At 41.3% G+C, this 15,491-nt stretch overlaps 2 protein-coding genes across 2 annotated transcripts in view; one reads left to right on the forward strand and one right to left on the reverse strand.

Moving 5' to 3' along the window:
- Positions 1-112: 112 nt before the first annotated feature.
- Positions 113-4,224, forward strand: LOC112263081 (60S ribosomal protein L35). Its single transcript, XM_024439071.2, has 4 exons — positions 113-215; positions 764-900; positions 2,380-2,461; positions 4,036-4,224. The coding sequence occupies exons 1-4, from the start codon at positions 213-215 to the stop codon at positions 4,183-4,185; spliced, it is 372 nt and encodes a 123-aa protein (XP_024294839.1). The 5' UTR covers positions 113-212; the 3' UTR covers positions 4,186-4,224.
- Positions 4,225-5,249: 1,025 nt separating this feature from the next.
- LOC112263079 overlaps positions 5,250-15,491 on the reverse strand; it is a 32,207-nt gene continuing 21,965 nt past the window's right edge. The window contains exons 2-6 of the mRNA XM_024439069.2: positions 9,671-9,715; positions 9,376-9,540; positions 8,957-9,193; positions 7,924-8,104; positions 5,250-6,667 (exon numbers count right to left, since the gene is read on the reverse strand). Coding sequence (XP_024294837.1) covers positions 6,145-6,667; positions 7,924-8,104; positions 8,957-9,193; positions 9,376-9,538 — 1,104 coding nt within the window. The 5' untranslated portion in view covers positions 9,539-9,540; positions 9,671-9,715 and the 3' untranslated portion in view covers positions 5,250-6,144. The remainder of the gene's footprint in view (positions 6,668-7,923; positions 8,105-8,956; positions 9,194-9,375; positions 9,541-9,670; positions 9,716-15,491) is intronic.

Raw genomic sequence — 15,491 nt, forward strand, 5'->3', positions numbered from 1 at the left:
CATAAAGGTTTGTTTTCATAATTGTTCTCCGGGACAGTGTAAAATCTTAATGATTCTAAGTGCAGCAGAACAAAGTCATTCCCAGCCGAATCCACTCCGTGGTGCTGTAGGCATTTCACCCATGCGCAACAAAAATGATGCCTCCGACCGGAAGATAGCTTCTGCGCCAACACATTTTCGTTCTTTCTTTTCCTGTGGCAGCGTCGACGAACATGGTGAGAGGCTCGTGGCTTTCGTTCAATTCGGGAAAATTGTCCTGCCTATTCCACATAAAACAACCACTCTTGATAACATCCATAAGGATGAGAATCTTATCTCGCCATATATGTTTGTGATATTTCGAGAAAGGCCCTTTTGTCGCTTGTCACCATAAAAACCGAACGCGAGCTAGCTGAACGCTATTAAGCTAACGTTGGCAAGCTCGTTAGCTACTAGCAAATGGATGGCTAATGTTAACGAACTAGTTACGCGTTGGCTAGCTGTCAAACATGTCTCCTAACTACTTCCAAATGGAATGGTTGTTGGCCTACTAACTAGCTACGGCAGTTAGCAATCAATTATTACACTACTTATCAACTTATTTCGATATGTGTTGCCAATTAGAATAGCTAGCGAGATTCATTAGCTATCAGCCCACGTTGACAGTACGTTACTTTCGCGAACTAACGTTAACGTTGCATGGGTAAGTTAGCTAGTTCGTTAATTAACTGTTGGCCAAATCGATTTTCAAAGCTTGTATCTCCGTTATTTGTAAATATTACAGGGCAAGATCAAGGCTAGAGACCTGCGGGGCAAGAAAAAGGAGGAGCTGCTCAAGCAGCTGGATGACCTGAAGGTAGAGCTGTCCCAGCTCCGCGTAGCCAAGGTTACTGGTGGAGCTGCCTCCAAGCTCTCTAAAATGTGAGTATTATTTGGACTGCAGAGATTATGCAGTGTCAGCTTGTCATGAGTTGGCTGTTTATGGTGAAAGAATAAGTGACCGACTCTTCTCTGTATACATCAATGATGTCGCTCTTGCTGCTGGTGAGTCTCTGATACACCTCTACACAGACGGCACCATTCTGTATACTTCTGGCCCTTTTTTGGACACTGTGTTAACAACCCTCCAGGCAAGCTTCAATGCCATACAACTCTCCTTCCGTGGCCTCCAATTGCTCTTAAATACAAGTAAAACTAAATGCATGCTCTTCAACCGATCGCTACCTGCACCAGCCCGCCTGTCCAACATCACTACTCTGGATGGCTCTGACTTAGAATACGTGGACAACTACAAATACTTAGGTGTCTGGTTAGACTGTAAACTCTCATTTCAGGCCCATATCAAACATCTCCAATCCAAAGTTAAATCTAGAATTAGCTTCCTATTTCGCAACAAAGCATCCTTCACTCATGCTGCCAAACATACCCTTGTAAAACTGACCATCCTACCAATCCTCGACTTTGGCGATGTCATTTACAAAATAGCCTCCAATACCCTACTCAACAAATTGGATGCAGTCTATCACAGTGCAATCCGTTTTGTCACCAAAGCCCCATATACTACCCACCATTGCAACCTGTACGCTCTCGTTGGCTGGCCCTCGCTTCATACTCGTCGCCAAAACCACTGGCTCCATGTCATCTACAAGACCCTGCTAGGTAAAGTCCCCCCTTATCTCAGCTCGCTGGTCACCATAGCGTCTCCCACCTGTAGCACACGCTCCAGCAGGTATATCTCTCTAGTCACCCCCAAAACCAATTCTTCCTTTGGCCGCCTCTCCTTCCAGGTCTCTGCTGCCAATGACTGGAACGAACTACAAAAATCTATCTCTGAAACTGGAAACACTTATCTCCCTCACTAGCTTTAAGCACCAACTGTCAGAGCAGCTCACAGATTACTGCACATGTACATAGCCCACCTATAATTTAGCCCAAACAACTACCTCTTTCCCTACTGTATTTATTTTATTTATTTATTTTGCTCCCCATTGTTTTTATTTCTACTTTGCACATTCTTCCACTGCAAATCTACAATTCCAGTGTTTTACTTGTTATATTGTATTTACTTTGCCACCATGGCCTCTTTTTTTTTTTGCCTTTACCTCCCTTATCTCACCTCATTTGCTCACATCGTATATAGACTTGTTTATACTGTATTATTGACTGTATGTTTGTTTTACTCCATGTGTAACTCTGTGTCGTATCTGTCGAACTGCTTTGCTTTATCTTGGTCAGGTCGCAATTGTAAATGAGAACTTGTTCTCAACTTGCCTACCTGGTTAAATAAAGGTGAAATAAATAAAAATGTTATGCAGGGTTTATATGCAGTAGGTCAAAATGTCTCATTCTGCTCAAATTTAGCATTTTACTAAACCCATATTTGATCTGTTTCCTCTCCAGTTGTGTCGTCCGCAAATCCATCGCCCGTGTTCTGACTGTCATCAACCAGACTCAGAAGGAGAACCTGAGGAAGTTCTACAAGGTAAGAGCAACCACCCTCCACTTATTTTAATTTCTTTTACCTTTATTTAACTAGGCAAGTCAGTGAAGAACAAATTCTTATTTTCAATGGTGGCCTAGGAACAGTGGGTTAACTGCCTTGTCCAGGGGCAGAACGACAGATTTGTACCTTGTCAGCTCGGGGATTTCAACTTGCAACCCTTTGGTTACTAGCCCAACACAAGTCCTTCACACAGGCATCGCAGCTCCAAAGTACGCTGTAAGTGAAAACCGACATCAGGGATGAAACAACACATGTCCTTATCAAATTCTGATGGGCATATAGAAGATGTTGGTCCATATTTACTTTGTCAACCAACAATATGATTAAGCAACCACAAAGGCACTAGCCTATGTCAATCTACTATCCCCCATAGTACAGAAGTTTACCTATTCTATTGGTCAGATTGTTCTTCTGTGAGAGAAATAAATATTCCAACCATACTCTGGGACAGTTGAGGGACTTGATAGATGGGGCAGCAGGCAGCCTAGTGGGTAGAGCATTGGGCCAGTAACTGAACATTTTCTAGTTCGAATCCTCGTTCTGCCCCTGAACAAGGCAGTTAACCCACTGTTCCTAGGCCTTCAATGTAAATAAGAATTTGTTCTTAATAACTGACTTGCCTAGTTAAATAAAAGTTTAGAAAAAGTAGATCCAAAATGAATACAACCACTGTACATCAAACTTTTAAAAGCAATGAGGCTGATGCAACAGGTCAGAACGTTTAGCTTAAAATGTTGATCAACTATTAGGCTATTTCTTCACATAAGAGTGAGCAGTTTCATATAACAGATGACAATATACTGAACTGTAGAAAGAGGGATGATCTAAAGATGCAAAAACAAGCATAGGTTGTTAATGACTAGGATTGTGTCTTTGGCTGCTGGAGAAAGAAAGTAGGAAAAAAATAGAAATACTGGTTTCAATGGCACATGAGGAAGTTTTTATAAACGAGTCCCCTTAGCATTCCTATGGTCGGAACACATTAAGATATGCCTCATAAAATGACATGTCCAGGTTTTAAACTATGGTAAAATTGCAAGGAGTTACTAGCTGAATGAACAGTGCCTCAATTATGTGGACAGAATCAAGCCTTTATATATTAATAATGATCCTACATATGTTAAGTATTTTCAGGGGATTCCATGTCTGCACTGGTCTGGACATAACCTATGTGCATTGGCTACAGCCTGTTATCACCTACACTCCGACATGTAGGCTATTTATCTACATTTACACACATCTACATTTATTCTTAACAGAATAACTGTTTTTCACATCAATTTAATTGCATATTTTGGTTAATGGCCTTGGTGCCCTGGCAGATTGGTCACCTCTTGAAGGCCAAATGGCCCTGCCCCTAAAATCACAAAATTCCAGGCCTCCTGACTATACAGCCCAGCTAAATGCTGAAGGCCAGTTTAAGACCAGAATTGAAGCAAAATGCAATAGCAGCAGTCCTAATCTTGAGTTTTGTTCTGGTTATTTTTATTACACATCACATGTAGTGACCATGTAGTGTTTATTGTAATTTGACTGTGAATGTCATGTTTCAGGGTAAGAAATATAAGCCCTTGGACCTGAGACCCAGGAAGACTCGTGCCATCCGCAGGAGACTCAACAAGCATGAGGAGACTCTCCGAACGAAGAAGATGCAGAGAAAGGATCGCCTGTATTCCATTCGCAAATTTGCTGTCAAGGCTTAAGGTCGTTTGTCTTGTACAAATAAATTGACTAAAAAGAGAGTGTTGTCTTCTGTAAAGGGTTGTCACTCAAAATGGTCTATGTGAACGGATGGGGTGTTGATGGCAAACATCTTCAGGGTAATTATTTGGTGAGACATTTTGCATCCTTAATATGCACTGATATGGGATGTTATGGTATGCTGAGGATTCTGCTGTGTTTAGAAAAAAGGCTCTTAGTTGGAATTGGGACAACCTCAATGCCTTTGCTAAAATACTGATCTGAAGAATGTAGTATTTCATAGCAGGAATGTAATAACTAGTAAAGACCTATGGGGTGTATGGGTACTGAATGTTTTGACTAGGTACATAGTGATGATTCATTTAAACAAAATCATAAGGCTATATAAACAAGCATTGTAATTCCTATCATATGCATTTATCTGTATTGTATGTGTGCAATATCCTCATAATACTCAGGAACGGTAGGAAAAGCACCTGGAAACTCACTAATGTAAAACAGAAGGCTCAAACAATGTCAAAATTAGTAATGAGAACTAAATTTCCTAGAGGTCCCTCAAATCCACCCATGCTCAATTACGTGCTGTGCAGACTTCAGAGAATACTATAGGGTTGATTTAATGTGATTGTGGGAAAGTTAATTAGCATCAGCAGCACAACCCCATAAACTTTAGGGATGTACTTGTTGGATTTCCATTTTTTCATTTACCTTTAACTAGGCAAGTCAGTTAAGAACAAATTCTTATTACAATGACGGCCAAGCCCGGACGACGCTGGGCCAACTGTTCACCGCCCTATGGGACACCCAATCACGGCTGGATGTGACGCAGCCTTCATTGGGCTTGTTTGTCATTGGTTAAAACACTGCCTATGGTGTTTTTCAAGTGTTTAATTGAAATCTGGCTGCAACAACCAATGATGTCATATGATGTATTTGGCAAATGCCATTGATCAACAGCAGTACTGAGATGGTATGGCTCCAATGGAGCCTGGACTATGACTAGGATGCATTTTTTTCACCACAAGGGGGCAAAATGTATCAAAATCAAATGTTTATTTGTCATATACTTTGTAAACAACCGGTGTAGACTAACACTGAAATGCTTACTTACAGGCCCTTCCCAACAATGCAGAATGATTACAAGATATTCCATAACCTACTTACTGTAAGGTATTAACTGAAGTAAGGTAATGTTATTTGTGCCATTTTTGGGGGATTTTGGTCATGGAGCCAAATGAGTTGGTCAGAAAGGTTTTGATTTTATAAAGTAATGGGACTAAAGGAAAGCTGAAGTATGGGGTCCTGGGGATAGGCATCACTCAGGCAGTAGTCTATCTAGAATTCTCCACTGTTCTGCTTATGACTGGGAAATGTCTCAGCAGCTGACCATCGCACACATAAACAGTGGGACTGAACACAATATATTGTAATTCCCCATCCGCTTGCTGTTTTCCATGGCATGCATTTGTATTTTCTTATGTCTCTCGTTTCGGTTCTGTATTCACTGCACCATTCGTGTAATGTTATTGCTATTATGTCTAAAATGATCTGGACAATTGAAGAACCCAGTCTTGACATGAACACAAAGCCCATCTGTGTACTTTGATATCTCATATGAGGTATTTTTAGCCCAGAGCTAAATGTGTAATATACATGCATGTTTACATGCCTTTTCATTAGGAAACCACATTCTCTTTCACCCAAAGAGACCAACACACATATTTGCCTTTTCTGAACAGGAAGTAAGATCGCAATATCATCTTTGCCTCTGGCATTTCCTTGGATCAGGTTATGTGAGATTGTGTTTTTACAATCACAGCTCCCCCTGTAAGGTCTAACCTTTCAGCTGACTATTTCTTATGTTTGGATATGAATTGGGTCTCACTGGCAGGTAAGATATCCCAACAAACCCAAGATATGGATTGACATGGGAGTCAATGTGAATGGCATTATGAATGTCCTCATGTCTGATTTGTGTATCTGCCAATATGCCTCTGCAGAACAAACACACTCTTAATCTCCTGGGGTCCAGAAAGGCCCCACACAAAGGTCTTGGTGGTTTTTATTTTGGGGAGTCTGTTCACATGCTGCCTAACAGATGTAGGGGCCCTCCCTTGAACAGCTGCCGGCATTATCTGGAGAGGGTTGCATTCCTGTTGCTGTTCCATGTTATATCCATGAGCTCTCTGCTTTGGGAACACAAGGCCAGTTGTTCTGTAATGTGTTATCCCCTGAAACCTGGGATTGTCAGTGGGCTCCATTGAGTTGAGGTCTTCTGTAGGGACCTGTGGCCTGATGATATCTTCTGAGGGGCCCTGTAGACTGGGGTTTAATGTAGGGGACTCTTGTATTTGGATGGTTTCTTTATGATCCTGTTGTAGACTTGTATTATTGGTAGGGTTCAGCATTGTGACATTTTCTAAAGGGGTCGGTGTTCTGATCATTTCTGTGGTGTCTTGTAGGCCGTTGTTTTCTATTGTTGGCCTGTGATAAATAGATGTATATGATTAGAAAGGAAATAGATGACAAGTTTAGCCTCACTACGTTAAAATGTACTTCTAAACTTCACACCATATGTGTTTCTCTGCCATAATTTGATCAGTGGCTATCGTATTTCTACACCAGATTTTAAAAAAATCCAATTTAAATAAAAAATCTGTATTCAGACCCTTTACTCAGTACTTTGTTGAAGCACCTTTGGCAGCGTTTACAGCTTCAAGTCTTGGGTATGATGCTACAGGCTTGGCACAACTGTATTTTGGGAGTTTCTCCCTTCTCTGCAGATCCTCTCAAGCTCTGTCAGGTTGGATTGGGAGCGTCGCTGCAGAGCTAATTTTCAGGTCTCTCCAGGGATGTTTGATCGGCTTCAAGTCCGGGCTCTGGCTGGGCCACTCAAGGACATTCAGAGACTTGTCTCGAAGCCACTCCTGCGTTGCGTTGTCTTGGCTGTGCTTAGGGTCATTGTCCTGTTGGAGGGTGATCCTTCGCCCCAGTCTGAGGTTCTGAGCAGGTCTTCATCAAGGATCTCTCTGTACTTTGTTCCGTTCATCTTTGCCTCGATCCTGACTAGTCTCCTAGTCCCTGCTGCTGAAAAACATCCCTACGGCATGGTGCCAGATGTCCTCCAGACGTGACTCTTGGCATTCAGGCCAAATAGTTACATCTTGGTTTCATCAGACCAGAGAATCATGTTTCTCATGGTCTGAGAGTACTTTCAGGTGCCTTTTGGCAAACTCCAAGCGGGCTGTCATGTGCCTTTTACTGAGGATTGGCTTCTATCTGGCCACTTTACCTGATTGGTAGAGTGCTGCGGAGATGGTTGTCCTTCTGGAAGGTTCTCCCATTTCCACAGAGGAAATCTGGAGCTCTGTAAGAATGACCATCGGGTTCTTGGCCACCTCCCTGACCAAGGCCCTTCTCTCCTGATTGCTCCGTTTGGCCAGGCGGCCAGCTCTAAGTTGATTCTTGGTGGTTCCAAACGTCTTCCTTTTTAAGAATGACGGAGGCCACTGTTCTTGGGGACCTTCAATGCTGCAGAAATGTTTCTAAAAACGTGTTCTCGCTTTGTCATTATGAGTTATTGTGTGTAAAATGATGGGGAACAAAATCTATTTATCCATTTTAGAATAAGGCTGTAACGTAACAAAATGTGGAAAAAGTCAAGGGGCCTGAATACTTTCCGAATGCACTATATGTATGACATTATAACACCTGTATAACACCCATAAATAAAACCATACCTCACATCCTCCTTCTCTATCTCTATATCCGTCTCCTGCTCTTCATCCTCATAGTATGATGAAGAAGGCAGATAAAGATGCAGTGTGGATGATGTTGAGAAAGGCCTCCTCCCCCTCCACGTGTCCTGCTGCTGTCTATGTGTGTCGTTATGTTTGGTGTTGCAGGGCACTCTGGGACATTCTTACAAGAAATGTATAACAAAGTCAGTCAGTCAATGTGAGAGATGTGGTTTTGGAGTGTCAACAGCTACCTTCTGAAACTACAGCTGCAGATGTTTGATATACATTCTTGGCTAATGTCCCAAATACAATGTCTTGAAATGAACATGGTCAGTATATGAGAGATTGAGCACAACTTCATTTAAAGCAGTGTTAAGACTGTGTGTGTGTGTGTGTGTGTGTGTGTGTGTGTGTGTGTGTGTGTGTGTGTGTGTGTGTGTGTGTGTGTGTGTGTGACCATTATCGATCAAGGATTTCAAAGGTGACTAATAAAAGCAGCAGCTAACACACAGAGAGGAAATTTCATGTGAACGGGTAATAAAATTGATTATTTATTTGGGCAACCAAAAATAAACCACAGCTGTTTAGCCTGAAGTCAGAAAGGGAAAAGATTAGTTTATCCATGTTATTTGGTTATGTTTATGGGAATTTATGAGGCAGATGGAAGCTTGTGTGTATAGCTCTACTGTTGGCTCATAATTAGAGAGCTCTGATCAAAGGGCTTTTTCAATGGTTAGCACAAAGAGTAAACAGCAGCCTCAGTCACCCATTATGACAGTGATGAGCACAGTTTAGCACCAGATGCTGCAGCACAGGTCAGGTCAGCCATTTAAGCAGTAGTAATTGGGATTTTGATTTGTGTTTGGTTTGTTACATGCAAAGCTAGTGTTCCTTCCAAGTTAGCTTTGTGGATTAAGGGACTGTGTAAGCAAGCGAAAATATAAACAGGATATGAAAAATTAGGAGATCAAGAAAGAAAGACTTTGACAGTTGGAATATATTAGATATTTTCCACTAAGAGAAGGGTGTTTACCTGTCCTGCCCCTGATTTGAGCTCCAGGTCTCTGGCCCGGGTCTCTGCGCCTTCCTCCTCCCCCGGGTGCAGTAACTGGTCTGCTCATGGCTCTGGTCCCCCTCCCTGGGCTGTTCTCCAGTCTACCCAGAGCACTGCTCACTGGCCTCCCTCCCGCTCCTCTGGCATTGCTCTTGGGAGTCAACCTGGCACTGCTGCAGCTGGGCCTCTGCTGCAGAGTGCAGCGGAAGCCCTGGGCTGAGAGAACACAGGTAGAGTTAGAACAGGATCTTCTAATGAAAGTAACAGCAATAGAGTTTTGATATTGCTTTAAAGCACCATAGTCATTTCCAACCCAGCCCTGCATGGGTATTGAATCAGAATGAATGGCGTCTTCTGATTCTGTTGCTGTGGATATTTAGGTATTGCTAGAGTATCACCGTAAAGGCAACTGATGTAGACATCATCTGAAGAGGTGGGGTCTGCTGACGCTCTGAGGGATCGCCTCTGGAAACAGGATGTTGGTCTTTGTAACCAGGATCTTGGCCTTGGAAACCATGCAGAGTGCCCTCGATCCATGCGGAGGCCTCTGGACTGAAACATCCCTATTGATTTATAGAAACAGGCTTTGGTCTCTGAAGTAAATGCAAATGTTCTCTTGGGCGCTTTTAATGAAAGCTCCTAATTAAAATGAAAAGCGTACAGTTAGTTAGAGTGCAGCTGGCTGTGACTCACGGGACAGTAGGTAAAGCAGCACAATCCTTGAAATCACCAAAACATCTGCAAAAGAAGAGGAAACATCATTATGGAGCATTAGACAGAAGCATGTTCACATTAAAGCTACAATATGTAACTTTTTGGGCGACCTGACCAAATTCACATAGAAATGTGTGTTATAGATTTATCAAGCAAGTCTAAGAAGTGGTAGATCTATTCTATGTGCACTATTTCTATGCTTTCTATGCTTTCGTTTTTGCATCTTTCACTTTTGTACACCAGCTTCAAACAGCTGAATATACAATACTTTTGGTTATAGAAAATATTTTTCACAGCGATTTAGATGGTACTATGATTCTCTACATGATACTTGCTTGTTTTGTCATATAAACAAAAATTGGGCAAACTATTCGAATTTTAGCAACCAGGAAATGGCAGAGTGATTTCTGTTAATACTGTGTATCAGTGGCCCCCTGGGTGGCGCAGTGCTAGCTGTGCCACCAGATATTCTGGGTTCGCGACCGGGAGGCCCATGGGGCGGCGCTCGACCTTCGCCTCTCCCGAGTCCGTACGGGACTTGCAGCGATGAGACAAGACTGTAACTACCACCAATTGGAAACCACGAAATTGGGGAGAAAAAAGGGGGTAAAAAAATAAATACTGTGTATCGGACAATGTCACAAAAACCATCTGTGTGCCTCTATGGGACAGAAGTCAGCATGTTGTTGGATAGCCAGATTGCTAGCGAGTGACAAGAAACTGCAATGTGGGGAATCGTTTCAGATCATGGGGTGTTTCAGATCGTTTTATCTTGTTCTTGATACCATGTCTTGTTTTGAGGTGTTTTGACTGATTTCATGTCAATGCTAATATGGCTAAAGTGCGCTAGGGAGCTAACCAACAACTGTAGGGATGTATTTGAGAGGAAACAAGTGCTCATTGTGCAGATGTAGTTATGTTTTCAATAAACTTTGGAGACAAAATATAGCTTACATGTTGTAAGCAACTTAAGCCAGCGTTTCCCAAACTCGGCCAAGGGGTGCACGTTTTGGTTTTTGCCCTAGCACTACACAATTGATTCAAATAATGAACTAATCATCAAGCTTTGATTATTTGAAATCAGCTGTGTAGTGCTGCAGCAAAAACCAAAACGTGTTCCCCTTGAGGTCCCCAGGACCAAGTTTTGGACATGCTGATCTAAGCCAACCCAGTTTGTTTTGCCCCATAGTTGTGCAGGCATCAGTTGTTGCTAAACAACCAACACCTCTATACCAGGGGAGAAAGACTGCCCCCTCTCATTAAAGCCGCAGATGTTCAAGGCCGACCACGGTACTGCGGGCATTGTATGCACAAAACAGGATCCATTATAGGAATGGAAAAATGGTATATATATATTTGTGGTCAATCTAATATTAATATTAATATTTGTGGTCAGTCTTCGTGTATACTAAAAAATAATACACCAGATGTATGTCCTTGAACAGATTATTTTAAAATCGCACACAGAAGAAGTTAGAAGGATAATTTAATAGCTAATGGAAGCCTGCAGTACCCCTGTCGGCATTCCATTTTTGGGGGCAGCACTGAGCTTAGCCTGCAACGTCACCAGTGATGCCAATTTAGCAATTTTTCAGACGACTCTGGCAACTTTTTTTTCAAACAGCACCTAGCAACAAATTTAGCTACTTTTAAAAATGTATTTGGAACTTTTAGCAACTTTTTAAAAGTGACAAACACTAAAATGCATGCATTTTCCCTCTAAATGACACAAACAAATATTTTCTCTGTCACACACTTGTGCCTGGCTGCAAAAGTGCATTGTGAGTGACGTCAGCAGCAGGCCAGCAGCAATTTCAGCAAATTACAAATCATTGTTGGCTGACTGCAGCAGCTGTAGTACGGGTTCGATGAGCCAAACCCAATGAATATAGTTGGTCATGAATGTTTGTTCTTGAACAAACTTACAACATCAATCAACATGTCTCAATCAAAATTGTACAGCCAGAAGTACAGAAAAGAATGTAAAATCATATTTTTTGCCAAGCTGACCAGTCAATTTAAGTTACGTTATTGTGTATTCTACGTAATGACGTAGTTTAACGTTATCACGCAATGACATCACAATGTCATTTAGCAACATTTAGCAACAAATCAACCTGCCTCTAGCAACTTACCCTGAAAATAAATAATAAAGTAAATAATAAAAATAATAAAAAAGTCACTTTCTTGAGTAGCTATGCACACAGACAGAATGGGTAATTAGTTATAAATATCTTTGCTATGCATGTGAGAGAAATAGTAATGGCGTCTTTTTGTAGGCACTAACTCCGCCATGGTTCTTTGAACCAAACTTATGTGAAAATGAATGCCGTTATTGGAGGGTTTTTGTTAAACACAGGCTTAGGAAATCTTATACGTTTTGTTCTATGATATAATCATCATCAGCTAACATCACTTTTTGAAGCGTTTATTTCATTTTAAGAAGCACATACAGCAGATAAAGGTTGCTTAATTCAGAAAGGACATGTTGACTGACTGATATTATCTCATAGAACAAAACGTGTCAGATCTAAGCTTGTGTTAACCTCAGACTTTATTTTTGGTGTTTATCCCAAAACGCTATTCTTTCCCCATTAATTTTCACCATATGAATGGCTGAATGAACTAGCGGTAACTAATTTCCAGGTTTTAGGATGTCAAGCTGGCGAGCTCTAGTGCTTCCAAGACAACTAGTAACTCAAAAAAAGTTCAAAAAGTTCAAATCATGATGTCAGAGATCTTCAGGTCGGAAAGCTTGGATGACTGTTCAAAGCGATTTTTTTCCCAGTTCGAGCAAAGTTCCCAGTTGTCTTGAACGCACTGAAGTCGGATGTCGGGATTTCCGAACTCAGCATATATCTCCTTGAGACTCCAAAGCAGCATTGCTGTTAGCCAGTAGTAGCCTGCTTTTCTCAGATCAGAAAATAGAAAAGCCGATACATAAAATTGGCCCTGATTTTAAAAAATCCCATTGCAAATAATGCTTTTTAGCATATTCATTGATGGAAATACATTTGACTGGTCATGCTTATCACTATATAGGATCATTTACATCATTTTGTGGAATTAAAATTGGAGCATGTGTACAGATTATTTGTTATGTACAGTTGAAGTCGGAAGTTTACATACACCTTAGCCAAATACATCTAAACTCAGTTTTCACAATTCCTGACATTTACTCCAAGTAAAAATGCACTGTCTTAGGTCAGTTAGGATCACTACTTTATTTTAAGAATGTGAAATGTCAGAATATTAGTAGAGAGAATGATTTATTTCAGCTTTTATTTCTTTCATCCAGTGGGTCAGAAGTTTACATACACTCAATTAGTATTTGGTAGCATTGCCTTGAAATTGTTTAATTTGGGTCAAACGTTTCGGGTAGCCTTCCACAAGCTTCCCACAATAAGTTGGGTGAATTTTGGCCCATTCCTCCTGACAGAGCTGGTGTAATTGAGTCAGGTTTGTAGGCATCCTTGCTCACACACACTTTTTCAGTTCTGCCCACAAATTTTCTATAGGATTGAGGTCAGGGTTTTGTGATGGCCCCTCCAATACCTTGACTTTGTTGTCCTTAAGCCATTTTGCCACAAATTTGGAAGTGTGCTTGGGTTCATTGTCCATTTGGAAGACCCATTTGCAACAAAGATTTAACTTCCTGACTGTTGTCTTGAGATGTTGCTTCAATATATCCACATAATTTTCCAACCTCATGATGCCATCTATTTTGTGAAGTGCACCAGTCCCTCCTGCAGCAAAGCACCCCCACAACATGATGCTGCCACCCCCGTGCTTCACGGTTGGGATGGAATTATTTGGCTTGCAAGCCTGCCCCTTTTTCCTCCAAACATAACAATGGTCATTATGGCCAAGCAGTTCTCTTTTTGTTTCATCAGACCAGAGGATATTTCTCCACACGGTATGATCTTTGTCCCCATGTGCAGTTGAAAAACGTAGTCTGGCTTTCTTTATGGCGTTTGGAGCAGTGGCTTCTTCATTGATGAGCGGCCTTTCAGGTTATGTCGATATAGGACTCGTTTTGACTGTGGATATAGATTTTTTGTACCTGTTTCCTCCAGCATCTTCACAAGGTCCTTTGCGGTTGTTCTGGGATTGAGTTGCACTTTTCACACCAAAGTACGTTCATCTCTAGGAGACAGAACACGTCTCCTTCCTGAGCGGTATGACAGCTGCGTGGTCCCATGGTGTTTATACTTGCGTACTACGGTTTGTAATGCTGAACGTGGTACCTTCAGGCATTTGGAAATTGCTCCCAAGGATGAACCAGACTTGTGGAGGTCTACAGTTTTTTTCTGAGGTCTTGACTAATTTATTTTGATTTTCCCATGATGTCAAGCAGAGCAGAGTTTGAAGGAAGGCCTTGAAATACATCCACAGATACACCCCCAATTCACTCAAATGATGTCAATTAGCCTATCAGAAGCTTCTAAAGCCATGACATAATTTTCTGGAATTTTCCAAGCTGTTTAAAGGCACAGTCAACTTAGTGTATGTAAACTTCTGACCCACTGGAAGTGTGATACAGTGAATTTTAAGTGAAATAATCTGTCTGTAAACAATTGTTGGAAAAATGACTTGTGTCATGCACAAAGTAGATGTCCTAACCGACTTGCCAAAACTATAGTTTGTTTTAACAAGAAATGTGTGGAGTGGTTGAAAAACGAGTTTTAATGACTCCAACCTAAGTGTATGTAAACTTTCGACTTCAATTATTTCATTTATCACACATTTACAGATACAGAGCCTTTGAGTGGAAAATCTGTCAGACAGTGCACGAACTGCTGCTACAGCATATTTTGGTGCTTTCATGACATCTGGGAACTCTGAAAAATAGGCAGATGAGTTTTAGGTCGGAAAAGTTGGGGCCAGAGTTCCCGAGTTGGAATTCCGAGTTGGATGACCGGTCAAAAAGATTTTTCTCATTCGGAGCTCGTTTTTTTCCTAGTTCCCAGTTGTCTCGAACACACTGAAGTCGCTCCACACAGGCATGTCTTACATTGCGTCAAAGTATCCTATCAGATATCCTCTCTTTCTAAATTGCCAAAGGATATTTTAATCTCTGTCACATGAAACCACTCACATGTGCAGTGCTCTTTTGACGACGTTATTTTCCCGCTAATTGCATTATGGAACGAACATTCGCGCGTAGCCTACTGCCTGGGGCACATTGCTGGCTGTATAATGTGAATAAATAATAGTTTATCAACATGTTAAGCTAAAAGTTGTGATCTGTTGCATCGGACTCATTGCCTTTAATTGTAGTCTTAGCCTACTATTTGTATGCATTTGGAATCTACCGTCCCACAACTGTCCCAGAGTCAGTTTGGAATAGGCTATTTCTCGACAAGCTGACCAAAATATTAGGTAGCCTAAACTTTTCTACTATAGTAGATGGACATAGGCTAGTAATTTTGCTGTTAATCACTGGTATTATCGGCTGAAGAAAAGCAGATGTGGACAGTTATTCTAACGGACAGATCGCAATTTATCGGGGCGGAGGAGTGATCCAAAATAGGGTGGGTTGATAAACTTTTTTTTTATTGGGCACAGGGGAGGGTAGTGTATTTTTTATCCCTGGTTTACATTTGCTCTTTTGCAGGTTTACTTAAAAATGTCTTCCATCCAAGCCAAATTTCCTCATGTGGTTAAATGCGCCTCCCCTATATCAAGGTGTATAAGTACTTCCCATATGTACTATGCTTTTTCATGTGCTACATTTTACTGTACCACCAACCTGGTCTCAGAGCATTTTGTATTGTTCTGTATGTAAACCCGAGACACC

This window comes from Oncorhynchus tshawytscha, linkage group LG12, assembly GCF_018296145.1.
Source record: "Oncorhynchus tshawytscha isolate Ot180627B linkage group LG12, Otsh_v2.0, whole genome shotgun sequence".
In the NCBI taxonomy this organism is placed as follows: domain Eukaryota; kingdom Metazoa; phylum Chordata; class Actinopteri; order Salmoniformes; family Salmonidae; genus Oncorhynchus; species Oncorhynchus tshawytscha.